This window comes from Pan paniscus, chromosome 2, assembly GCF_029289425.2.
Source record: "Pan paniscus chromosome 2, NHGRI_mPanPan1-v2.0_pri, whole genome shotgun sequence".
Lineage (NCBI taxonomy): Eukaryota > Metazoa > Chordata > Mammalia > Primates > Hominidae > Pan > Pan paniscus.
The window spans coordinates 107,270,197-107,296,180 of record NC_085926.1 but is presented as its reverse complement, the minus strand read 5'-3'; the positions used below and the strand labels follow the sequence as shown (position 1 = coordinate 107,296,180).

At 44.0% G+C, this 25,984-nt stretch overlaps 1 protein-coding gene across 1 annotated transcript; it reads left to right on the top strand.

The window, feature by feature from the left end:
• Positions 1 to 218: 218 nt before the first annotated feature.
• On the top strand, positions 219 to 25,171 carry DPPA2 (developmental pluripotency associated 2). Its single transcript, XM_014344327.3, has 9 exons — positions 219 to 2,733; positions 4,454 to 4,499; positions 6,315 to 6,462; positions 9,678 to 9,838; positions 9,929 to 9,982; positions 10,713 to 10,974; positions 14,333 to 14,528; positions 18,901 to 18,965; positions 24,962 to 25,171. The coding sequence occupies exons 2-8, from the start codon at positions 4,467 to 4,469 to the stop codon at positions 18,941 to 18,943; spliced, it is 897 nt and encodes a 298-aa protein (XP_014199813.1). The 5' UTR covers positions 219 to 2,733; positions 4,454 to 4,466; the 3' UTR covers positions 18,944 to 18,965; positions 24,962 to 25,171.
• Positions 25,172 to 25,984: the final 813 nt, after the last annotated feature.

Genomic DNA, 25,984 nt, shown 5'->3' with positions numbered 1-25,984 from the left:
CTCTTTTAGGGTTACTCTTAAGAAATGCATTTAAGCTTAAAGAACGAGGCGTCAGATGAGTGAAGAGGGACAGAAATAATATTTTTCTTAAAAACTTAAAAGAGCAGGCTCAGTGTGGTGGCTCACACCTGTAATCCTTACACTTTGGGAGACCAACGCGGGAGACTGCTTGAGTCCAGGAGAGACCAGCTTGGGCAACATAGTGCGACCCCGTCTGTACAAAAAAATAAATTTAGACAGACACGGTGGCACATGCCTGTAGCCATGGCTACTCAAAAGGCTGAGGTGGGAGGATCTCTTGAGCCCAGCAGGTAAAGGCTGTAGTGAGCTGTGGTCGCACCACTGTACTCCAGCCTGGGCAACAGAAGCTAGAACAGACTGAAGGGTAAAACAAGAACTGGCAAAATTCAAATAGGAAACTATAGGAAATTCACACAATTATTTCAACAATAACAACAACAACGAATTGTAAGACGTAAGAAGTGGAAGCTGCGTGTGATGGCATGTGCCTGTTATCCCAGCTACTCAGGAGGCTGAGGCAGGAGGATTGCTTGAGCCCAGGAGTTCAAGCCCAGCCTGTGTAACATAGTGAGATCCTAAAATAAATAACTAAAAACAGATGGAGATAACTTAGGGTAAAGAAAAATTTAAGGCCTATTTCAATTTATCACAGACCTTGATTGGACGCTGATTCAAACAGATTGTTAAAAAAAAGAAAATGAGGGAAGAGAAAAATATATAAGATAAATGGAGTTTTTTTTTTTTTTTTGAGATCCACCACCTGGGTTCAAGCAATTCTCCTGCCTCAGCCCCCACCAGTAGCTGGAACTACAGGTGCGTGCCACCATGCCTGGCTAATTTTTGTATTTTTAGTACAGACAGGGTTTCTCCATGTTGGCCGGCTGGTCTCAAACTCCTGACATCAGGTAATCCACCTGCCTTGGCCTCCCAAAGTGCTGGGATTACAGGCGTGAGCCACGGTGCCCGGCCAGATAATTGGAGTTTTGAATACTGCTGGATATTTGAACATAACATATATTTGAATACTTTGATAATATTAAATAATGATTTTTTAAATTATGTTTAGATGTAAAAAGGATATCGTAGTTATAATAGGAACAAAGTATTTCCCCCCCCTGGATTTATTTATTTATTTATTGAGACAGCCTCACTGCAGCCTCGGGCTCCTGGGCTGAAGGGATCCTCTGACCTCAGCCCCCTGAGTAGCTAGGACCACAGGCATGTCTCACCACACCCACACGCCCAGTTATTTTATTTTTATTTTCATTTTAATTTTTTTGGTAACAATGAGATCTCACTATGTTGCTGAGGCTGGTCTCATACTCTTGGGCTCAAGTGTTCCTGCCACCTTGGCCTCCTGATGTGCTGAGATTACAGGTGTGAGCCATGGCACCGGCCTTTTCCCTGAATTTATGAACGAAATCATAGGCGATCTGGCACTTGTTTCAAAATAACCCATGGAGGATGAATGGACGGCAATTTAGATGAAACCAGACTGGCTGTAAGTAAATTACTATGACAAAAAGTAGACATACTTTTGTACATGTTTGAACCTTCCCATAATAAAACATTCTCAAAAAGCTGGGGAAAAAACCCCAGGAAAACAAATAAGATGTTTTTTTTTTTTTTTTTTTTTTTTTGGGGGGGGACAGAGTCTCTCTCTGTCGCCCAGGCTAGAGTGCAGTGGCGTGATCTTGGCTCACTGCAACCTCCACCTCCTGGGTTCAAGCGATTCTCGTGCCTCAGACTCCCGAGTAGCTAGGGAGTCTGTTCCCTGTTTGTATTGACTACTTCCACAACTGGTAAGCTCCTCCTCAAAAAGTGTAATCTTCTCTTGTTTCCCTAAGCTATTCCAATATAGATTCTTCCCATATATTTTCATAGATTTTCTTACTCTTTTTTTTTTTTTTTTTTGAGACGGAGTTTCGCTCTTGTTGCCCAGGCTGGAGTGCAATGGCGCAATCTCGGCTCACCGCAACCTCCGCCTCCCGGGTTCAAGCGATTGTTCTGCCTCAGTCTCCCTAGTAGCTGGGATTACACGCATGTGCCACCATGTCCGGCGAATTTTTGTATTTTTAGTAGAGACGGGGTTTCGCCATGTTAGCCAGACTGGTCTTGAACTCCTGACCTCAGGTGATCCGCCCGCCTCGGCCTCCCAAAGTGCTGGGATTACAGACGTGAGCCACCGCGCCCGGCCTAAGATGATTATATTGTAAAAAATGCAATGAAGAAAAGAAAACATGGTAATGAAATGGTCTTCCCACTCGAAATCCTGCCCCTACCTAAGGCATTAGGATCAACTCAGGCCATTAGGTCAGCTTTCCTCTAAATTGCCCATTAAAAGCACCAGGGGCCACACCCAACCGGGTAGGCGGAGTGCTTTCCTGGCTGCATCTTAGAGGGCTGCATTCAGGTTCCATCCTGGAAGGGAGGAGCCGGAATTCCGATCATTATCTGCCGCGGACTGCCTGTCTCCAAAGCCCTTTGTTTATGTCCTGATCTAGCTAAGGCTTCTAGACTTCAGGAGCTTAAGAATCGTCCGGAGGGCTGGGCGTGGCGGTGCAGGCCTGTAGTCCCACCCACTCCGAAGGCTGCGGAGGGAGGATCAACTTGAGTCTGGGAACTCAGCCAGGAATTCAAGACCAGCCTGGGCAACACAGTGAGGCCCCCTACCCACATCCTCTCCGTCCCCGCAATCCCCTTCCATCCCAGGTCTCATCTCTACAAAGAATTTAAATATTAGCGGGGCGTGGTGGCGCGGGCCTGTAATCCCAACTACTGGAGTGTGGGGGGAGGGGCGGGGGTGGGACGGCATGGGCTGTAGTGGGAAGATCGCTTGAGTCCAGGAGGTCGAGGCTGCAGTGAGCTATGATCGCGCCACCGCACTCCAGCCTGGGCGTCAGAGCCTGTCTTAAAAAAATAAAAAAAGAAAAAATTACCTGGAGGGCTCGTGGAAGCACAGATTCCTCAGTCCCTCAGCCTCACCCTCCAGGATCTGATTCAGGATGTCTTGGGTGGTGGGGTGGGGCCTCATAATTTATTTTTCCAATCAGTTCCTCAATAAACTGAAGCTGAGCTTTTTCAGACTACATTTTTTCTTTTGTAAATTTATTTATTTATTCATAGAGATGAGGTCTCACTATATTGCCCAGGCTGGTCTCGAACTTCTGGACTCAAGTGGTCCTCCTTCCTCGGCCTCCCAAAGGCCTCCCAAAGGATTACAGACATGAGCCACCGTGCCAGGTCCAGACAATATTTTGAATGTGTTAAATATACTAGTAACTTAAATGGATCATGGTCACCCTGGGTCCTGAGATTAATGGACCAAATCATTTTCCCAGGGACAGAAAAAGCCCATTGTAAAGGTACTTGGTTGTCCAGTGCTGCCATATTATTTGTGAATGAAATTTCCTTTAGTTGCTCTGGCTTCTTAGAGTGACTTATGAGAACATCTGCTTCATATTTTGCCACATTCCGTGTCCAACATTAGGCTCCAGCAATTCCTAAGTGCATCCGTTTCTTCTGCCTTCGTTACTCCACCACTTGCCTTGGTGTTTTGGCTCTTGTTGCTATTCTGAACAGCCAAATCCTTCTCCTCCAACCAGCTCAATATTATTGCAGGCTTAATATTTGTATTTAGAACTAGATCGAAGAGAGATTATGTTATCCAACCCCCACAATTTAAATCTGGAATCTTTCAGTGAGTAACATACCCACGTGCATAAATCAGGTATAAAATACCTGCGTAAAATGCTCTGAATCTTTTTTCCATTCCCTCCGTAATAAGTAATTTGTTACCAATATCGTCTTATAACTGTTTTAAAACATTCTGTTCATTCCATTGGAACTTGTCAACAAGCGTTTGTCATTTTCAGTTTTCTTTCAAGTTTCACCTATTTTTTTTTCTTCTTTCTTTCCTTCTTTCACTTGTTGAGACAGAGTCTCGCGAAGCTGGAGTGCAGTGGCGCGATCTCGGATCGCTGTAGCCTGCGCCTCGTGGGCTCAAGCAGTCCTCCCACCACCCCCTCCCGAGTAGGTGGGATTACAGGCGATCGCCGCAACGCCCGCCTAATTTTTGTGTTTTTTCGTAGAAATGGGGGTCTCGCCATGTTTCCCAGGCTGATCTCGAACTCCTGGACTCAATCGATCCGCCCCCCTGGGCCTCCCAAAGTGCTGGGATTACAGGCATGAGCCGTCGCACCCAGCCTAATTTTTTAAAAAACATTGTCATTGAATGGACAAGACAGGGTATAAAATTGATAAAATTATCCCATTACCAGAAAATGAGGGAGGGCAAAAAGAGGAGGAAAGGAAAACAAGAGCTCATCTGGGTAACAGGAAGTAGAAGGAGACATTTGCTTATAAAAGGAGAAAGCAGGTTAAGAGAAGTAAACTACCATATCCTTAACATTGCTGTCCTTGCCTTCCCCAGGGTGTTGCTGAAAATGTCAGATGCAAATTTGGATAGCAGCAAGAAGGTAAGTTTCATTCTAATAGAATTACTTTTCTCACAGTCGCTTTTCAGAGTCTTTCTAGGTCTCCCTTATGTTTCTCTTTTACCACAAATCTTCATTCCTGGATGTAAGAAATCTCCATCTTGAAACCTCCTCCTCTTTGCAAATAGATTGTTAGTTTTCTTTCATGTGATTGTGCTTTTATGTGCATTTGGGTGAGAGTAAAAAGAAGTAAAATTTTCTCCTCTTAGTCCAAAGGAAAATATTTCTTTGGTAGGAAAGATGAGAAGTGCTATAGCTGGACAAGATAAAAATGGTAAAAATAAATAAATAAAAATGGCATGGAGAATAATAATATTAGAGAAAAGATAATTAAAAATTAAAAATAATTTTTTTTTTTTTAAAGCAAAGGTAAAAAGAAAGTGAAGGCGGTAATGTGGATAAAGTCATAAAGTAAAGTGACCAATTGGTTACTTTCTTTCGGAGTAGGAAATATCTACTCCCAGTGGCCTTGGTATCAAATGAGTTTCAAGATTAGGCTTGGGTAGTCCTGGCTCTATGAGAAACTAGAGGAGGTGTCATAGTGTATTTACAGGCGTCACTGTACCCGTCCTCTGACTAAAGGACTGAATTGGCCAATATTAGCTATGTGATTATGGGGAAGTCACATAGCTGCTTTGAGCCCCTACTTTTCTCTGTAATAGAGTAGTATTCCCTAAATAATGTCAGTATTATTTTGAGGTAAACTAAGAGTAATGGGAAACTACTGAAGAGGTTAAATAGGAGACAGGAGTGTGGCATCAGCACTAGAAGAGAATATTGCAATAGGACTGGAATGGAGTTTATTCACCCTTGGATTTGAGAAGAAAAGCTAACTTCAGAACCATACCCAAGCCTGTGTTACTCTATGGCATTGCTCATTTAGTTTCCTCATTTGTAAAGCAGGAAAATTAATAAATTACTACAAGTATACTATGAGAATTAAATTAGAGAAATAACACCTAGCATAGTGCCTGTGTACTGTAGAGAACCAGTTAATGTTAGTTTCTTTCTATCTACCTGCTTTCCTACTTTATCTTTTATTCATCAGATCATAAAAACAACATTGAATGCCTACTCTGTGTAGACTGCTGTGTTTCTGTGAAAGCAACAGAGAGTAAAACAGATACACTCTCCTCAGGTCTTGGAGCTGAAATGAGCCCAGTGTGGCTGGAGCTCAGAAAGCTCAGAGGTCATGAGCTGGAGAGGCAGGCAGGGACCAGACTGTTGGAGAATTTGTAAGCTACACAGCTCTGTGAGCTAATTTGAGTTTTGTCATTAACCAGAATAACAATGACAAGCCATTGAATAATTTTCGACAAGCATGGAACAATCGGTGCAGAAATAGCAGAGTTACAGTGGATTTGGGGATAACAGGAGGTTATTGCTTGTGCTGTGAAATTTGATATGGGAATTGGGAATCTTGGGAATCATGTGATAGAAGATGGAAAGGCAGGAACACACTCCATACAGATTTAGGAGACTTAATGAAAGTATTTTGTGTTTTGGCTGATGAGGAGGAAGGCCCTGAGGGAAATAATTCTCTAAACCCGAGCCCTACCCTTCTGTTTTCTCTTTCATTAACACCTACATGTAAATTGGCTTTTGCCCGTTTTTTTCCATGTTTCCTTTATTTGATAAAGGGTCTGCTAATCAACATCACATTCTAGGAATCCCAGTAATTCTTTTCTCCATCCACCTACTGTCTTCTCAGTTCCTTATTCATGACTTTTGCCTTGAAAGCAAGCGGTTTAGTTGTACCGCATCAAATGAAAATCAGTGACTGACTTCTCTTTCCAGAATTTCTTGGAGGGGGAAGTAGATGATGAGGAAAGTGTGATTTTGACACTGGTGCCAGTTAAAGATGACGCAAATATGGAACAAATGGAACCAAGCGTTTCTTCAACTTCTGATGTCAAACTGGAGAAGCCTAAGAAATACAATCCAGGTATGAGGACAGGGATTGCTCAGTTAGTTACTCCTACAACTCTGGGAAGCCCAGGAAAAAGTAAGATTTGTCTTTCCTATTCTCTGACTATACAACACCCAGCTTAAATCTCACCTTGTTAATCTGTGTTAAGAAATTTTGCAAACTCTGATACTTCTCGCTTGCTAAGCCCAATGTACTGCCATACTTTGATTAATTAATTTATTTTTTGGAGATGGAGTCTCACTGTGTCACCCAGGTTGGAGTGCAGTGGCACAGTCTTGGCTCACTGCAACCTCCGCCTTCTGAGCTCAAGCGATTCTCCTGCCTCAGCCTTCCGAGTCGCAGGGATTACAGGCATGGGCCACCAAGCCTGGCTAATTTTTGTATTTTTAGTAGAGATGGGCTTTCACCATGTTGGCCAGGCTGGTCTCGAACTCCTGACCTCAAGTGATGTGCCTGCCTCAGTCTCCCAAAGTACAGGCATTAGCCACCACGCCTGGCCTGTACTGCCTTACTTTTAAGACACAAAATAAGCATGGGGAGTGCTTTGGACAGAGAGTGCTCTTCTGGACCAGCTCCACATGAGTTCAAATTCCCAACACATAAAGCTCAATCTCCTCTTCTATAAAAACGAGATGAATACATATTTGCCTCCTACGAAGATTAAATAATTTTGAAAAACATCTGGTATTTTGCTTAGCAAGTAATTACGAATAGCAGCTCTTAAAATCATGACCCTTTGTATCTGTGCTCAGTGTCTTAGTGCTTCCTAAAAAGCATCAAATAAGAGTTTTTTTTCTTTTTTTTTTAAATTTTTCTGGAGACGGAGTTTTGTTCTCGTTGCAAAGGCTGGAGTGCAATGGTGCAGTCTTGGCTCACTGCAACCTCCGCCTCCTGGGTTCAAGCGATTCTCCTGCCTCAGCCTCCCCAGTACCTGTAATTACAGGTGCCCACCACCACGCCCAGCTAATGTTTGTATTTTTAATAGAGATGGAGTTTTGCCACGCTGTCCAGGCTGGCCTCAAACTTCTGACCTCAGGTGATCCACCCAACTTGGCCTCCCAAAGTGCTGGGATTACAGGCGTAAGCCACTGCGACCGGCCCAAATAAGTATTTTCAGAAGGATTTTATCTTCTAGGCCAATAATGAGGATTTCAAGATGAAGTAAATAATGATGGGTTAGAGCTAAGCAGACTGAGGTGAAATGGGGAGCTGTAGAGAAAAATTATTCAGGCTGACAGAATGATGTGGACCATTGTTGATTGGGGATAGACAATGTGGTGGTTTCTTTGATTTCTATAGGAAGAGCTGATATTTTGTGGTCCAAAATCTAGACATTTTGGAGGATAAATCCAACATAATGTTCTATTCAGTTGGTTGTTGAGGGCAACAGAAAATAACAGGCTGCTATATGTAGCATAAAAGAAACGTGGATTTTAGAATCCAAACATAGGTTTGAGGCCGGACATGATGGCTTACACCTACAATCCCAGTGCTTTGGGAGGCCAAGGAGGGCTGATCACTTGAGGCCAGGGGTTCAAGACCAACCTGGCCAACATGGAGAAACCCTGTCTCTACAAAAAATACAAACATTATCCAGGCATGGTGGCACAAGCCTGTAGTCCCGGCTACTGAGGAGGCTGAGGCATGATAATCACTTGAACCTGGAAGGTGGAGGTTGCAGTGAGCCGAGATCACACCACTGCACTCCAGCCTAGGTGACAGAGCAAGACCCTGTCTCAAAACAAAACAAAGCAAGCTGGGTGCAGTGGTTCATGCCTGTAATCCCAGCACTTTGGGAGGCCAAGGAGGGCAGATCACAAGGTCAGGCGTTCGAGACCAGCCTGGCCAACATAGTGAAACACCGTCTCTACTTAAAATACAAAAATTAGCTGGGCATGGTGGCGCGTGCCTGTAGTCCCACCTACTCGGGAGGCTGAGGCAGGAGAATTGCTTGAACCCAGGAGGCGGAGGTTGCAGTGAGCTGAGATCGCGCCACTGCACTCCAGCCTGGGCAACAGAGCGAAACTCCGTCTCAAAAAAAAACAACAAAAAAAACCTACATAGGTTTGAGTCCCAGGTCTGCTATTATAATGGGCAAGTCTTTAAATACCTGAATCTCTTACCTCCTTTTTTTTTTTTTTTTTTTTTTTTTTGAGATAGAGTCTCACTGTATTGCCCAGGCTGGAGTGCTGTGGCGTGATCTCAGCTTACTGCCGCCTCTGCCTCCTGGGTTCAAGCAATTCTCCTGCCTCAGCCTCCTGAGTAGCTGGAGCTGAGATTGCAGGTGTGCACCCCCATGCCCAGGTAATTTTTCTTTTTTTTTTTTTTTTTTTGAGACGGAGTTTCACTCTTGTTGCCCAGGCTGGAGTGCAATGGCGCGATCTTGGCTCACCGCAACCTCCGCCTCCCGGGTTCAAGCGATTCTCCTGCCTCAGCCTCCCTAGTAGCTGGGATTACAGGCATGTGCCACCATGCCTGGCTAATTTTGAATTTTTTTTTTAGTAGAGACGGGGTTTCTCCATATTGGTCAGGCTGGTCTCAAACTCCCAGGTGATCCACCCACCTCGGCCTCCCAAAGTGCTGGGATTACAGGCATGAGCCACCATGCCTGGCCATATGCCCAGGTAATTTTTCTATTTTTAGTAGAGACGGGGTTTTACCATGTTGGCCGGGCTGGTCTCGATCTCCTGACCTCAAGTGATTTGGGCGAATTTGCCTCAGCCTCCCAAAGTTCTGGGATTATAGGTGTGAGCCACCGTGCCCGGCCTTGTTACCTCATTTTTAATATGAGAAATAAAAATTGATATGTGTATATGCAAATTGGGTTGTGAGAAATGTGAAAAGATCTTTGTAAAAATTTTTTTTTGAGACGAGACGGAGTCTTGTTCTGTCGCCCAGGCTGGAGTGCAGTGGCATGATCTCGGCTCACTGCAAACCCCACCTCCCGGGTTCATGCCATTCTCCTGCCTCAGCCTCCCAAGTAGCTGGGACTACAGGCGCCCGCCAGCACGCCCGGCTAAGTTTTTTGTATTTTTTTAGTAGAGACGGGGTTTCACCATGTTAGCCAGGATGGTCTCGATCTCTTGACCTCGTGATCTGCCTGCCTTGGCCTCCCAAAGTGCTGGGATTACAGGCGTGAGCCACCGTGCCCGGCCCTAGATCTTTGTAAAATTTTAAAATAATCTTGCCAACTTTAAATTATTACTACTTTGGTTCCATTCTTGTCTTAGGTCATCTACTTCAAACAAATGAGCAATTTACAGCTCCACAAAAAGCTAGATGCGAAATACCAGCCCTTCCCTTGCCGACCATTTTGCCTCCCATTAATAAGGTGTGTCGGGACACTTTGCGGGACTGGTGTCAACAACTCGGTTTGAGTACTAATGGCAAGGTTAGTACACTTGGGTGAATATCTGCTGCTGGGAATTATTATGGGAGTCTTTGTCAACTTTTAACTTAATCTCTCTCTTCATTTCCTAAGAAAATCGAAGTTTATCTGAGGCTTCATAGGCATGCTTACCCTGAACAACGGCAAGTGAGTAATGAGTGTGTTGATGGTGTGAAGGTGGGTTCTGATCATGATTCGTCTGGTCCCTACCGTCGCACCGTATCTATGTGTTGTACCTCTAAGGCAGGGTTTCTTCACTGTGGCATTATTGATATTTCGAAACAAATAATTTTTTGTTTGTTTTGGGGCCTGCCCTGTACATTGTAGGATGTTTTGCAGCATCCCCAGCCTCTACCAGCTGGATGTCAGTTGCAACCTTTCCTCCCCCCGCAGTTTCAACAACCCAAAATTTCTCCCAGTGGAGAATTTACAGTTTATGGGAACTAATATTCCGAAACCCTTCCCACATTGACATACATGTTCAGGTCAGTACAAAGTATAATAAAATTGGCCGGGTGTGGTGGCTCACGCCTGTAATCCCAGCACTTTGGGAGGCCGAGGTGGGTGGATTACCTGAGGTCGGGAGTTCGAGACCAGCCTGACCAACATGGAGAAACCCTGTCTTTACTAAAAATGCAAAATTAGCCGGACATGGTGGCACATGCCTATAATCCCAGCTACTAGGGAGGCTGAGGCAGGAGAATAGCTTGAACCTGGGAGGCGGAGGTTGTGGTGAGCCGAGATCGTGCCATTGCACTCCAGCCTGGGCAACAAGAGCGAGACTCCATCTCAAAAAAAAAAATAATAATAAAATTGACCCAAAATTCCTTACAGCCCTAGCGGTTTACTGAATACTCATCATGAATTTCACTTGCAGGATATGCCTGAAATGTCACAAGAGACTAGATTACAGCGATGTTCGAGGAAACGCAAGGCAGTGACCAAGAGAGCAAGGCTTCAGAGAAGTTATGAGATGAACGAGAGAGCAGAAGAGACCAATACAGTTGAAGTGATAACTTCAGCACCGGGAGCCATGTTGGCATCATGGGCAAGAATTGCTGCAAGAGCTGTTCAGCCTAAGGCTTTGAATTCATGTTCCATTCCTGTTTCTGTTGAGGCCTTTTTGATGCAAGCCTCTGGTAAGATCAACCTTAAAGTGTGAGTCCCACTCCAGAGGACAAGGTTAACTTTTATTAGTCCAAGACTGAAGCGTGGTCAAAGGGAAGGCATTTGCTAAAATATCTGAAGATTAGAAATTGGATTCACATGGGACATCTCTCTTCTATCTGTCATATTGATGGATAGTCATGTTGTGTCTGGATGGGTCTCTAAATCAGGTGACTGAGTAGTGGCCCTTTTCCATCACTAAGCATAACCTGATAATCTTGGACCACAGTCTGAGGTCTTCCCCTTTTCTTTCTCTCTTCCTTAAGGCATGTATGACATAGTGAATAAGAGGAATGTGTTGGTTCAAATTCTTGCTTTACCATTTCCTGGATATGTGACATTGGCAAGTTACTTACTTTAAGCCTTAGTATCCTGTTCTTTTTTTTTTTTTTTTTTTGAGATGGAGTTTCGCTCTTGTTGCCCAGGCTGGAGTGTAATGGCGTGATCTTGGCTCACTGCAACCTCTGCCTCCCAGGTTCAAGCAATTCTCCTGCCTCAGCCTCCTGAGTAGCTGGAATTACAGGCACCCACCACCACGCCCAGCTAATTTTTTGTATTTTTAGTAGAGACGGGGTTTCACTATGTTGGCCAGGCTAGTCTCGAACCCCTGACCTCAGACCATCCACCCACCTCGGCCTCCCAAAATGTTGGGATTACAGGCGTGAGCCACTGCTCCCGGCCAAGTATACTGTTATATAAAATGAAGATTTACATGTTTCATAGAATAGTAGTGGCTGAGCTTGGTGGCTCATGCCTGTATGCCTAGCACTTTGGGAGGCCGAGGTGGGAGGATTCTAGAGCTCCTGAGTTAGAGACCAGCCTGGGTAACATGGTGAAATACCCTGTCTACAAAAAATATGAAAAAAAGCCGGGCATGGTGGTGTGTGCCTGTAGTCCCAGCTACTCAGGAGGCTGGGGTGGGAGAGTGGCTTGAGCCCAGAAGGTAGAGGTTGCAGTGAGCTGAGATTGTGCTATGGCACTCTGGCCTGACAGACAGATCCAGACTCTGTCTTTAAAAAAAAAATCTTGGCCGGGCACAGTGGCTCACGCTTTTAATCCCAGCACTTTGAGAGGCCAAGGCACGTGAATCACCTGAGGTCACAGGTTCAAGCAATTCTCTTGCCTCAGTCTCCCGAGTAGCTGGGATTACAGTCATGCGCCACCATGCCTGGCTAATTTTGTATTTTTTTTTTTTAGTAGAGGCGAGATTTCTCCATGTTGGTCAGGCTGGTCTCGAACTCCCAACCTCAGGTGATCCACCTGCCTTGGCCTCCTAAAGTGCTGGGATTACAGGCGTGAGCTACCGCACCTGGGGCCCTCTAAGAAATCTTGAGGATAACTTAACTCCACTTTTCTCCAACTCCTGCTCTTCTTTTCTTGCTATTGCCTTTATTTCCAGGGTCTGCTATCTCAAGTCACCTTCCTTTTTGGCTTGAATCCTTTTTTTACTCCCCCATTTTCCCATTTCCAGAAGTATTCTAGATCCTATTTTATTCCAGCTAACTAGTATGGTAGGACACATTATTCATCATACAAGGAAACCAGGCAGAAGGAAGACCTGAAGTTGAAATTGGCATATCCTCTGCTCTTCAAGCTACATTCCTTTATGTGGGGACAGTGGGCACCTTTTAATAATTTGTGCAAAGGCATTGTCCAGCCATAAAGCTGTGTGCCTGGGGGCACTGCCTTCCCAAAGAGGACACCTCTTTCTAATTTTTAATAATATGCTGTATGAGTTACTATTATCCCACAGTGACTTATCATTTTATATTTCTCTTCATTCTGCAATTGTTAAGCATCTGCTGTGGTCCAGAGGTATGTCTAGCTGCTGGGTATATACTGTGCTAAACACACACATCTTCTCTTGTTTCACAGTCTAATCGGGGAGCTATCACACTACATGTACTGCTTATTTACAGATATGTAAATTCACTGTGACTGCTCCTTTCCCTCAATTTCAGACGTTCCATAAGTGTACCACTTATTTTCTTGCAAATATCCCGTCTCCTTAATTAAATTGTTCCTTACACTTTTAAACAGACGCTTGTCTGTTTCCTATAGCTGAGGCAGTACAATGTAGTGGTTAGGTAAATGGGCTGTAGGTCTTTCAGAATACTGACTTTCTCTCAATTTCAGACGTTCCATAAGTGTACTGCTTGTTTTCTTGCAAATATCACATCTCCCTACTTAAATTGTTCCTTACACCTTTTTTTTTTTTTTTTTTTTTTGAGACGGAGTTTCACTCTTGTTGCCCAGGCTGGAGTGCAATGGCATGATCTCAGCTCACTGCAACCTCTGCCTCCCAGGTTCAGGCGATTCTCCTGCCTCAGCCTCCTGAGTAGCTGGGATTACAGGCGCGTGCCACCACACCCAGCTAATTTTGTATTTTTAGTAGAGATAGGGTTTTGCCATGTTGGTCAGGCTGGTCTCGAACTCCTGACCTCAGGTGATCCACCCACCTAGGCCTCCCAAAGTGCTGGGATTACAGGCGTAAGCCACCACGCCCAGCCTGTTCCTTACACTTTTAAACAGACGCTTGTCTGTTTCCTATAGCTGAGGCAGTACAATGTAGTGGTTAGGTAAATGGACTGTAAGTCAGTCAGAATACCTGGATCCATGACTTGGCTCTGAGTAACTTATGATATTTAACACCATAAGCTTCGTTTATCTCACCTGTGAATAAGAAATAATAAGAAAAGCAAATAGAAGGTAAATATTAATAGTGTACTTAAGAGTAAATGTATTAATACACATAAATCACCTAGCAAAATATTGGACACAAAACAAGCATTTCAAAATGGCAACCATTATTTTTTATTTTATTTTATTTTATTATTATTAGTATTATTATTTTTTGAGACGGAGTTTTGCTCTTGTCACCCAGGCTGGAGTGCAGTGGTGTGATCTCAGCTCACCACAACCTCTGCCTTCCGGGTTCAAGCGATTCTCTTGCCTCAGCCTCCCGAGTAGCTGGGATTACAGGCATGCGCCGCCATGCCCAGCTAATTTTGCATTTTTAGTAGAGATGAGGTTTCTCCACATTGGTCAGGCTGGTCTCAAACTCCCCATCTTAGATGATCCTCCCGCCTCAACCTCCCAAAGTGCTGGGATTACAGGCGTGAGCCACCGCGCCTAGCCGGCAAATTACTATACTTTGTGTTATGTAACTTGTGAAATTAGATCATAGTGTCATGTGGTCTACGTTTTCATGCATCTCATTCAATTGATTTGTGAGCAGAATACAAGAGCAAATTCAAGAGTGACTTGCTGAGAGGTTGTGTTGGGGTGCTATCTTGATTTTTGCTGTCTATATTTGTTTTTCCTTTCCAGGCGTCAGGTGGTGTGTGGTCCATGGCAGACTTCTCTCGGCAGACACAAAGGGTTGGGTACGCCTGCAGTTTCATGCAGGTCAGGCCTGGGTGCCTACCACTCACAGGAGGATGATTTCTCTCTTCTTGTTACCTGCCTGCATTTTCCCATCCCCAGGCATCGAAGATAATATGTTATGCCCTGACTGTGCTAAGAGGTAACTCTTATGTATCTTGTTAAGCATGGCACACAGAAAAGTAGGTGTATAGATGGCTTTCTAAATAATTTAACAGTAGAAAGCAGAGGGCGAACATGCTGTCTTCTTTTTTTTTTTTTTTTTTTTTTTTTTTTGAGACGGAGTCTCGCTCTGTCGCCCAGGCTGGAGTGCAGTGGCGCGATCTCGGCTCACTGCAAGCTCCGCCTCCCGGGTTCACGCCATTCTCCTGCCTCAGCCTCCCGAGTAGCTGGGACTACAGGCGCCCGCTACCACGCCCGGCTAATTTTTTGTATTTTTAGTAGAGACGGGGTTTCACTGTGTTAGCCAGGATGGTCTCGATCTCCTGACCTCGTGATCCGCCCGCCTCGGCCTCCCAAAGTGCTGGGATTACAGGCGTGAGCCACCGCGCCCGGCCCTACATGCTGTCTTCTTAATTTGCCACATAGATCAGGCAAAAATAGGATGCAAGAAGAACTCACTAGTGAATTACAACTCAATAAATGTGGCTAGTTCTTTTTTGTTTTTGAGATGGAGTTTTGCTCTTCTCGCCCAGGCTGCAGTGCAGTGGCACGATCTCGGCTCACTGCAACCTCTGCCTCCTGGGTTCAAGCGATTCTCCTGCCTCAGCCTCCCGAGTCTCAGCTGGGATTACAGGCATGCACCACCACGCCCAGCTAATTTTTGTATTTTTAGTAGAGAAAGGGTTTCACCATGTTGGTCAGGCTGGTTTCAAACTCCTGACCTCATGATCCGCCCGCCTCGGCCTCCCAAAGTGCTGGGATAACAGGTGTGAGCCACCGTGCCCGGCTAATTTCTGTATTTTTAGTAGAGACAGGGTTTCAGTATGTTGGCCAGGCTGGTCTCAAGCTCCTGACCTCAGGACATCCACCCAACTCGGCCTCCCAAAGTACTGGTATTACGGGCATGAGCCACCGCGCTGTGCCTAAATGTGGCTAGTTCTTAGCCTTAACAAAGCATCTGACAAGTCAGGACCTGATTTCTGCCTTAATTTTAGAGACTTGTTCTAAAGGAAAAAAACACACATTTGAGTTTTTACTACATGTCAGATACTCACTTTGGAATGCAAAAACAAAATCCATCTAGCCTACTCAACTAAAAATGAGTAAGAAGGCCGGGCGCGGTGGCTCATGCCTGTAATCCCAGCAGTTTGGGAGGCCGAGGCGGGCGGATCACCTGAGGTTGGGAGTTCGAGACCAGCCTGACCAATATGGAGAAACCCCGTCTTTACTAAAAAATACAAAATTAGCTGAGCGTGTTGGCACATGCCTGTAATCCCAGCTACTCGGGAGACTGAGGCAGAAGAATCGCTGAACCCGGGAGGCAGAGGTTGCGGTGAGCCAAGATTGCGCCATTGCACTCCAGCCTGGGCAACAAGAGTGAAACTCCGTCTCAAAAAAAAAAAAAAAAAGAAAGAAAAGCTATGAAAATATATGGGAAGAATCTATACTGGAATAGCTTAGGGAAACTTAAGAGAAGATTACACGTTCTGAGGAAGAGCTTACCAGTTGTGGAAGTCGTCAGTACAAACACACGGAAATAAAGAATATGATGGCCAGCTGCAGTGGCTCACGCCTGTATTCCCAGCACTTGGGGAGGCTAAGGTGGACAGATCATCTGAGGTTAGGACTTCAAGACCAGCCTGGCCAACATGGTGAAACCCTGTCTCTACTAAAAACAAATAAAGAATATAATATACTTAGAAACTGCCAGTTAGTCAATGTGATTGAAGCTTATATTGACAAATGAGTTTGGGGAGTGGAGGAGCAAACCATGAAAGATTTTATGTCTACATTATCCTGTAAGTCATTATCTCCCAGTAACTTTTGGGACACAGACTTGTTTGAGAATATAATGATAACTATGTGCTCTCCAGGAAAATATACATGCACATAAACACTGCTTTAGACTATAGAATTCCCGATGTCCATCCATGAGTAAAAATTTCAGCTTTTGGTGATAAAATTGGGTGGAAGTGAGGTGAGAGAGGTGTGGAGATAAATTAAAGGCTTTTTTTTTTTTTGTAAGTGGGCTAAATCGGCTTACACCTGTAATCCCAGCACTTTGGGAGGCCGAGGCGGGCGGATCACGAGATCAGGAGTTTGAGACCAGCCTGACCAATATGATGAAACCCCGTCTCTAGTAAAAACACAAAAATTAGCTGGGCGTAGTGGCATGTGCCTGTAATCCCAGCTACTTGGGAGGCTGAGGCAGGAGAATCGTTTGAATACGGGAGGCGGAGGTTGCAGTGAGGCAAGATCGCACCACTGCTCTCCAGCTTGGGCAACAGGAGCGAAACTCCGTCTCAAAAACAAAAGAAAAAGAAAAGAAAGTGGGCTAAATCTTAGATGGGAGTATAAATAAGAGATTAGTAATTCAGGAAAGAGATAATTCATTACACTGACAAAGCATTTAAGGAGGAATGAGACAAATGTAAGATGTAGGAGTAAAGAGAGCAAGATGCTGTCTTAGAAGTGGAGGAAACATAGAAGTCCAATTCGGTGGAGAAGAATCTATGGTGTTTGGGACAAGTTCTAGAGTTCTGAGAGAAGTATGAGTTAGAGCTAAACATCTTTGGGAGTCATCAGCACATACATTGTGGATAAGAGTATGTAGGAAGGAACTGAGGGAGGAACCCTAAAGATAATCAGCGTATCAGTGGAAGGTGGACAGTGAAGACAGAACACAGTTAGAGGTTAGCAGATGAGTGAGTAAAGGGAGCAATGGACAGAGTCTTAGAAGGAAGAAATGGTTGGCAGCGAGATGGCCATGTAAGGTAATGATGAATGTGGTGCTCTTGGGACTGGCTGTTTAGGACACTGCTGATGGCCTTTTTGAAAGTAGATTGAGAGGATCAGTAGAAGCCAAAATATGATTTCAGTAACTTAGAGTAGAACATGTGCAGAACTAGAAGCAGGACATGTTGATCACCTTCATTAGCTGAGCCTGGCAGGAAGAGAGAGCAGTTAGTTGAGGCAGTAACCTCAAGGGAGGTTCCTTTCTTTTCGTCTCTCTCTCTGTCTGTCTCTTTCTCTTTTTTCCCTCCCTCATTGACTCTCGTCATTCTTCCCTTCTTCCCGTTTTTCTTCTTTCTTTCTCTCTTTTCCTTTTTAAAATTTTTTTTTTTTTAATTTGAGATGGAGTCTGGCTCTGTCACCCAGGCTGGAGTATAGTGGCATGATCTCTGCTCACTGCAACCTCTGCCTTCCAGGTTCAAGTGACTCTCCTGCCTCAGCCTCCGGAGTAGCTGGGATTACAGGCACGCACCACCACACCCAGCTAATTTTTGTATTTTTAGTGGAGATGGGGTTTCACCATGTTGGCCAGGCTGGTCTGGAACGCCTGACCTCAAGTGAACCACTCGCCTTGGCCTCCCAAAGTGCTAGGATTACAGGAGTGAGCCACCACACCCGGCCTTAAGTTTTTTTTTAATGAAAAAACCATAAGCATTTATGAATGGGGAGGAGCTGCATGAAGAGAGGGGAATGGAGAGTATAAAGATGAAGGAAGCCGGGCATGGTGGCTCACAACTGCAATCCTAGCACTTTGGGAGGCCAAGGTGGGCAGATGACTTGAGCTTAGGAGTTCAAGACTGGCCTGAGAAACATAGTGAAACCCTGTCTCTATAAAAAAAATTAGCCAGGTGTGGTGGCATGCACCTGTGGTCCCAACTACTGGGGAGGCTGAGGTGGGAGGATCACCTCAGCCCTGGAAGTCAAGGCTGCAGTGAACTGTGATAGTGCCCCTGCACTCCAGCCTGGGCAGCAGAGTGAGAACCTGTCTTAAAAAAAAAAAAAAAAAAGGATGTGAGATCCATTGCAGTATGTGGCATGTAAGCCCTGAGAGTAAGTGAACAACCCTTTTCCTTTATTTACTACATAAAGTCTTTTTGTGCACCATTCCTAGGTTTTAGGGCAAATGACTCAGGAACTCCAGAAGTGCATTCTTTTTTTTTTTTTTTTTTTTTTGAGACTGAGTCTCACTCTGTCACCCAGGCTGAAGTTCAGTGGCTTGATCTCGGCTCACTGCAACCTCTGCCTCCCATGCTCAAACAATTATCCGGTCTCAGCCTCCTGAGTAGCTGGGACTACAGGCCTGTGCCACCACGACCGGCTAATTTTTGTAATTTTAGCAGAGACAGGGTTTCACCATATTGGTCAGGCTGGTCTCAAACTCCTGACCTCAGGTGATCTGCCCTCCTCAGCCTCCCACAGTGCTAGGATTACAGGCGTGAGCCACCACACCCGGCCCAGAAGTGCATGCTTTATTTTATTGGTCATTTTAAAGGGATTGGTAAGGGATGGTTTGTCTTGCTGTAGCAATTTTTCACAGTTCTTTTCTACTTGCCTTACAGGAATAAGAAGATGATGAAAAGATTAATGACAGTAGAGAAGTAGCAGCAACCTGTTTGAATACAATGTAAGAGATCAGAATATGCCACCTCAAAATAAGTATTATTTTGATTTGAAGGCAATTGAAAAGAGTCACATACAAGAGAAACTCTCTGCCTTCCCACTATTTACTAAAAAACAGGACATAAATGTATCAAAGTCTCTTGTCTGCTGTCTACCAGGAAGTACAAATGGTGGCACGCCTGTAGATAACTTGCATCCCAATCATTGCTGTGCTGTGTCCTGACCATCTTTGGTATCTCCTGATGCCTTGAGTACTGACTTACTAAATAGTTAGCTGTACAGAATACAATTTGGTTTTGTTTTAATTAATGGACTCTTTTTTGAAAATGAAAACTTGAGTGAAAAGTATAGGGTTCCCATGTATTCCCATGTACACGGTGCTTCACACCCCCTCCATTTTCCTCTGTTAGTAACTTGCATTAGTGTGCTACATTTTTTACAATTGATGAGGCAGGGCTGGGCATGGTGGTAGTCACCTGTAGTCCCAGCTACCGGGGAGGCTAAGTCAGGAGGATCACTTGCACCCAAGAGGAGTTCAAGGTTGTAGTTCTCTGTGATCACACCTGTGAATTGCCACTGCACTCCAGCCTGGGCAACATAGTCTCTCAAAAAAAAAAAAACTAATGAGTCAATATTGATAATTATTCTTTTTTCTTTTTCTTTTTCTTTCTTTTTTTTTTTTTTTGAGATGGGGTCTCATTCTTGTCGCCCAGGCTGGAGTACAATGATGAGATCTCAGCTCACTGCAACTCCTGCCTCCCAGGTTCAAGCAATTCTCCTGCCTCCGCCTCCCAAGTAGCTGGGATTACAGGTGCACACCACCACGCACAGCTAAATTTTTATTTTATTTTTTTTGAGACAGAGTCTCACTCTGTTGCCCAGGCTGGAGTGCAGTGGCGTGATCTCAGCTCACTGCAACCTCCGCCTCCCACCTCCCGGGTTCAAGCAACTCTCCTGCTTCAGCCTCCCGAGTAGCTGGAATTACAGGCATGTGCCACCACACCCGGCTAATTTTTTTGTATTAGTAGAAACGGGGTTTTACCATATTGGCCAGGCTTGTCTCGAACTCCTAATCTTGGGATCCACCCGCTTCAGTTTCCCAGCTAATTTTTTTTAATTTTTGGTAGAGGACGGGTTTCACCGTGTTGCTCAGGTGAACAACCTGGTTCAAGACCGTTGAACTCCTGAGCTCAAGCAATCCACTCGCTTAGTCTTCCAAAGTGCAGGGATTACAGGCGTGAGCCACTGTGCCTGGCTATTTTATTATTATTATTATTATTATTATTTTTAGACAGAGTCATACTTTATCACCAGGCTGGAGTGCAGTGACACCGATCTCAGCTCACTGGAACCTCCGCCTCCCAGGTTCAAGCGATTCTCCTGCCTCAGCCTTTCGAGTAGCTGGGATTACAGGCACCCGCCACTATGCCCAGCTAATTTTTTGTATTTCTTTAGTAGAGATGGGGTTTCACCATGTTGGCCAGGCTGGTCTTGAGCTCCTGACCTCGTGATTCGCCCACCTTGGGCTCCCAAAGGGCTGGGATTACAGGTGTGAGCCACCGTGCCCGGCTATTTTATTATTTTTTTATAGAGATGGGGTCTCACCATGTTTCCCAGGCTAGTCAAACTTCTGGGCTCCAGCAGTCCTCCCACCTCAGGCTCCCTGAGTTCAGGGATTACAGGTGTGAGCCTCTACACCCAGCAGATACCTTATTATTAACTAAACTCTGTAGTTCATATTAGGTTTTATTATTCGTGTTGTACATTCTATGGTTTTGACAAATGTAAAATGACATTTATCCAACATAGTGTCATACAGAATAGTTTCACTACCTTAGAAATCCCTTGTGTTGCACCAATTCATCCCTCCCCGCAAGCCCATACACTGGAAACCATAGATCTTTTTGCTCAGTCACCCAGGCTGGAGTGCAATGGTGCAGTCATAGCTCATTGCAGCCTTGAACTCCTAGGCTCAAGGGATTCTCCTGGCCCAGCCTTCTGAGACACTGGGACTACAGGTATGTGCCACCGTACCCAGCTAGTTTTGTTTTTTAATTTTTAGTGGAGACGGGTCTCACTGTGTTGGCGAGATTGGTCTCAAACTTCTGGCCTCAAGCTGTCCTTCTGCCTTAGCCTCCCAAAGTGCTGGGATTACAGGCATAAGCCAGTGTGCCTGGCCCATGATAGCTTTGCCATTTCCAGAATGTTGTGTATACTTGGAATTATACAGTGTGTAGCCTTTTCATATCGGCTTTCAGATAGCAATATGTAGTGAAGATTCCTCCATGTGTTGTCATGGCCTGATAGCTCATTTCTGCCAAACTGTCTTTAAAAGTGGCTGTAGCATTTTGCATTCCTACCAGCAATGAATGAGAGTTCTTGTTGCACCATATCTTTCTTAGTATTTCATATTGTTTGGATTTTAGCCATTCTAATAGGCGTGGCACAGTATTTCAGTGCTTTTTTTTTTTTTGAGACAGACTCTCTCAGAGAGTGCAGTCACCCAGGCTGGAGTGCAGTGGCGTGATCTCAGTTCACTGCAACCTTTGCCTCCTGGGTTCAAGTGATGATCCTGCTTCTGCCTCCTGAGTAGCTGGGACCACAGACGCATGCTACCATGCCTGGCTAATTTTTGTATTTTTAGTAGAGATGAGGTCTCGCCATGTTGGCCAGACTGATCTAAAACTCCTGACCTCAGGTGATCTGCCCACCTTGGCCTCTGAAAGTGCTGGGATTACAGGCATGAGCCACTGTGCCCAGCCAGTATCACATTTTTTTAAATTTGGAATTCCTTAATGATATGAAGTAGAGCATTTTTTATATGTTTATTTCTCATCTGTGTATCTTCTTTGGTGTAGTGTCTTTTCAGGTCTTCTGCACAATTTTTATTTTTTAACTTACTATTTATTTTTTATTGAGAGAAGGTCTTGCTCTTTCACCCAGGCTGGAGTGCAGTGGTGCGATCATGGCTCACTGCAGCCTCGACCTTCTGGGCTCAAGCGAGATTCTCCCACCTCAGGCTCCTACTGGGACTACAGGTGCACATTACCATGCCTGGCTAATTTTTCTATTTTTTTTTTTGTAGAGATGGGGTTTTGCCATGTTGTCCAGGCCGGTCTCGAACTCCTGGCTCAAGTGATCCATCAGCCTCAGCCTCTCAAAGTGCTAGGATTTTGCTTGGCCTTTTTGCACATTTTTTAATTGGGTTGTTTTATTATTGAGTTTTAAGAGACCTTTGTATATTTTGAATAACAGTCCTCTATCAGATATATCTTTTGCAGATAATTTTCTCATTTCTTTCCTTCCTTTTTTTTTTTTTTTTTTTTTTGAGACAGAGATTTTGCTCTTGTTTTCCCGGCTGGAGTACAATGGCGCGATCTTGGCTCTCTGCAACCTCCACCTCCCGGGTTCAAACAATTCTCCTGTCTCAGCCTCCCAAGCAGCTGGGATTACAGGCATGTGCCACCACATCCAGCTAATTTTTGTATTTTTAGTAGAGACAGTGTTTCTCCATGTTGGTCAGGCTGGTCTCAAACTCCTGACCTCAGGTGATCCATCTGCCTCAGCCTCCCAAAGTTTTGGGATTAGAGGCGTGAGCCACCACGCCCAGCTTTGTTTCCTTCTTTTTAAATATCACTTTACTCTCTTCTTGTTTGTAAGGCTTACGAAGAGAAGTCCAATGTAATTCTTACCTTTGTTCCTTTACAGTTAAGATGTTTTTTTCTCTTACTTTAAGATTTTCTATTTGTCTTTGTTTTTCTGCAGTTTGAGTATGATATCCCTAGGTGTTGAATTTTTGGTGTTTATCCTACTTCCTGTCTCTGAGCTTCCTGGATCTCTGGTTTTGTATGTCATTAATTTTGGGATATTTTCAGTCATTGCTTCACAACTTTCTATTCTTTTCTCTCTTCTGGTATTTTCATTACATGTTGAAACCTTTTTGTAATTGCCTCGCAATTCTTGGATATTCAGTTCTTTTTAAAAAGATTTTTGATTTTGCTTTTCGGTTTTGGAGGTTTCTATTGACATTTCTTTAAGACCTCTGATTCTTTTGTTGGCAGTCCAGCTATAGATGAGTCCATGAAGGCAGTTTTCATTTCTGTTAGTATTTTCTTCTAATTTCTATCATTTTATTTTGATTCTTGGAATTTCCATCTTCCCACTTGCATTACTCGTCTGTTTTGTATCTTGTCCACTTTTTCTGTTAGAGCCCTTAGCATATTAATCAACACTGTTTTAAACTCTTGGTCTGGTAATTTCAACATCTCTGCCATATCTTAGTCTTGATCTGATGCTTCCTTTGTCTACAAATCATGCTTTTTGTCTCTTTCTGTATATATATGCTATTTGTCTCTCTATATATCTATATATAAATATAGATATTATATCTGTGTATATAGATATATACATATAAGTATATATTTATAAATCAGACTTGTATTGTATAAAAGAAAACCAGGGGCCTGGCGTGATGGCTTGCATCTGTAATCCCGGCACTTTGAGAGGCCAAGGTGGGTGGATCATTTGAGGTCAGGAGTTTGAGACCAGCCTGGCCAACATGGTGAAACCCCACCTCTACTAAAAATACAAAAATTAGCCTGGCATGGTGGCAGTCACCTGTATTTTTAGTAGAGATGATTGTACTTTTAGTAGAGACAAGGTTTCTCCATGTTGGCCAGGCTGGTCTCGAACTCCTGACCTCAGGCGATCTGCCTGCCTCAGCCTCCCAAAGTGCTGGGATTACAGGTGTGAGCCACCACACCTGGCCAATAATTTGTTCTTATTCCAAAAAGAAAATTATACAAATACCAAATGGAAACAATCTTAATTTTGTTACTTAAAATATTAATGTGAACAATTATTTAATTATTACAACAGATCAAATAATGGAGTTCTCAATTTGAATTGAATTTGGCAATAGCTTTCAAAACCTGACATTTGTATCAAAACTAATAAACAGTTTTTTGTTTTTTTGTTTGTTTTGAGATGGAGTTTCGCTCTTGTTGTCCAGGGTGGAGTACAGTGGTGCAATCTCGGCTCACAGCAACCTCCACTTCCTGGCTTCAAGCGATTCTCCGGCCTCAGCCTCTTAAGTAGCTGGGATTACAGGCACCCGCCACCATGCCTGACTAATTTTGTATTTTTAGTAGAGACAGGGTTTCACCGTATTGGCCAGGCTGCTCTTGAACTCCTGACCTCGTGATCCACCCACCTTGGCTTCCCAAAGTGCTGAGATTACAGGCATGAGCCGCCGCGCCCAGCTAATAAACAGTTTTTCTACAGAACCTTCTCAATGAAGGCTAATTTAGTAATTTATCCTCTTAGTTCTCAGCTCTGTGCAGAAAGGGAAGAAGGGCAGTTAAGGAAGATGTTATGGTCCAAGTAAGCACTTCAGCTCACCCTTTACACTTAACTGCTTAAATTTAGAACTCTGCGAGCTTGAGAATATGTGTGCTTGTGACTTGCAGTATATTCTGTGGAATTAAAACAAGGCTCTCCTGAACTCAGCCTATTGATGGCTAATGGCACAGTTGTCCATTAGGCAGACTGTTTTAGAATGAGCCCAAACTTACATGGAGAATAGAACAGAAAAATTTCCACATTATACGTCACATGGAAGCCATCCCAGTTGAGTGCTTAGTCAGGCTCTCAAAATGCTATAGCATCTGCCTTCTGAAAGTATCATTAATCAATGGTCTTCTAGTATAAACATGTCTTGCCTAAAGACTAGCCTGAAGACCAACACAGGATTGGAAAACATGGTGTCATTAGTCTTTGAAATAACTAAGAAGGGGTCCAATTCAGTAACCCAAAGGAAACCAATTCTGACTATACACTATTGTCTAGTATTTCCATCTGCCATTCTTTCTCTATTAAAAGTTACATTTGTTCCATTTCTTTTCCTATTGTAGTGCACAAAACACCCTAACTCTCTTGACCCCAAACTCTGGGTATAGCTCAAAGCGGCTCTTAAATATACCATTTCAAATTTGCTTCTAGGTACTAAAGGAGGGATGTACTTTCAGACCATGTAACCTATTACGAAGGAGTGGAAGAGGAGACAATTTGAATGAATCCTCATGATCTACAAAACAAAATCATAGTGACTAGGACTCCACAGTGAAGATGGTTGACTAGTGACACAGCCCCATCTAAAGAATCCCTTTCTGTATGTCTGAAAACCCATTAAAATAAAGTCACTGCAATTGGCCTTGTATTCATTCAGTGTGTGCTAAAGATCCGTCAGGAAATCTCTGATGTTACAAACTGACTGTGGTTGGGGACACAGACAAATGGGAAGCACTGCAGACAGGACAGATAAGGGAGAGGTGCCTGACTCGAGCAAGGAAGGGACAAGAGTAAATGGGTCTGTCTAGACATAACCCTAGAGACCAGGGTGAGAAGAAAAATGGTCTACATCTGTTAATGGTTTCTATGTGCCAGGGGCTGGGTTAGAAGTTGGTGAAAGAAAAATAGACATGGCCCCCACCCTTATATAATGTAAAGGATGGTAAGGAAGACTGATACTGTACGATGTACCTATGGAGATCCAAGATTTACAAAGAGACAAGGAGCCAACAAGAAGCAGTACTAGAGGGGTGCTTCTATCATTGTGTGGTAAGGGAAAGGCTTTTTTAAATAAAGTCACATCTGAACTCGAAAAAGGAGCCATTCAGAAAACAGATTCGGGGAGACTAACAATTTGCCTAAGCAAAGAGAACTAATACTTTCAGAATCCAGAATTTAAATCAAGTTGTCCTGATTCCAAAAAATCATAATTTGTCTTTAATTGTTCAATAGTTCCTAGAAAGCAAATTTCTTGAAGCCAGAGGCTATATATATAGAGAGAGAGAGAGACATGGATCTTGCTCCGTTGCCCAGGCTGGAGTGCAGTGACGCAGTCTCGGCTCACTGCAACTTCCGTCTCCCAGGTTCAAGCAATTCTCCTGTCTCAGCCTCCCGAGTAGCTGGGACTACGGGTGCCCACCACCACGCCCAGCTAATTTTTGTATTTTTAGTAGA

What these genes read in the sequence shown, in the direction of transcription:
- DPPA2 (XM_014344327.3), top strand. Translation starts at nt 4,467, where the DNA reads ATGTCAGATGCAAATTTGGATAGCAGCAAGAAG. An exon ending in CTTTTTGATGCAAGCCTCTG is followed by an intron (nt 10,975 to 14,332) that starts GTAAGATCAACC and finishes TTTCCTTTCCAG; the next exon opens with GCGTCAGGTGGTGTGTGGTC. An exon ending in TGCCCTGACTGTGCTAAGAG is followed by an intron (nt 14,529 to 18,900) that starts GTAACTCTTATG and finishes CTTGCCTTACAG; the next exon opens with GAATAAGAAGATGATGAAAA.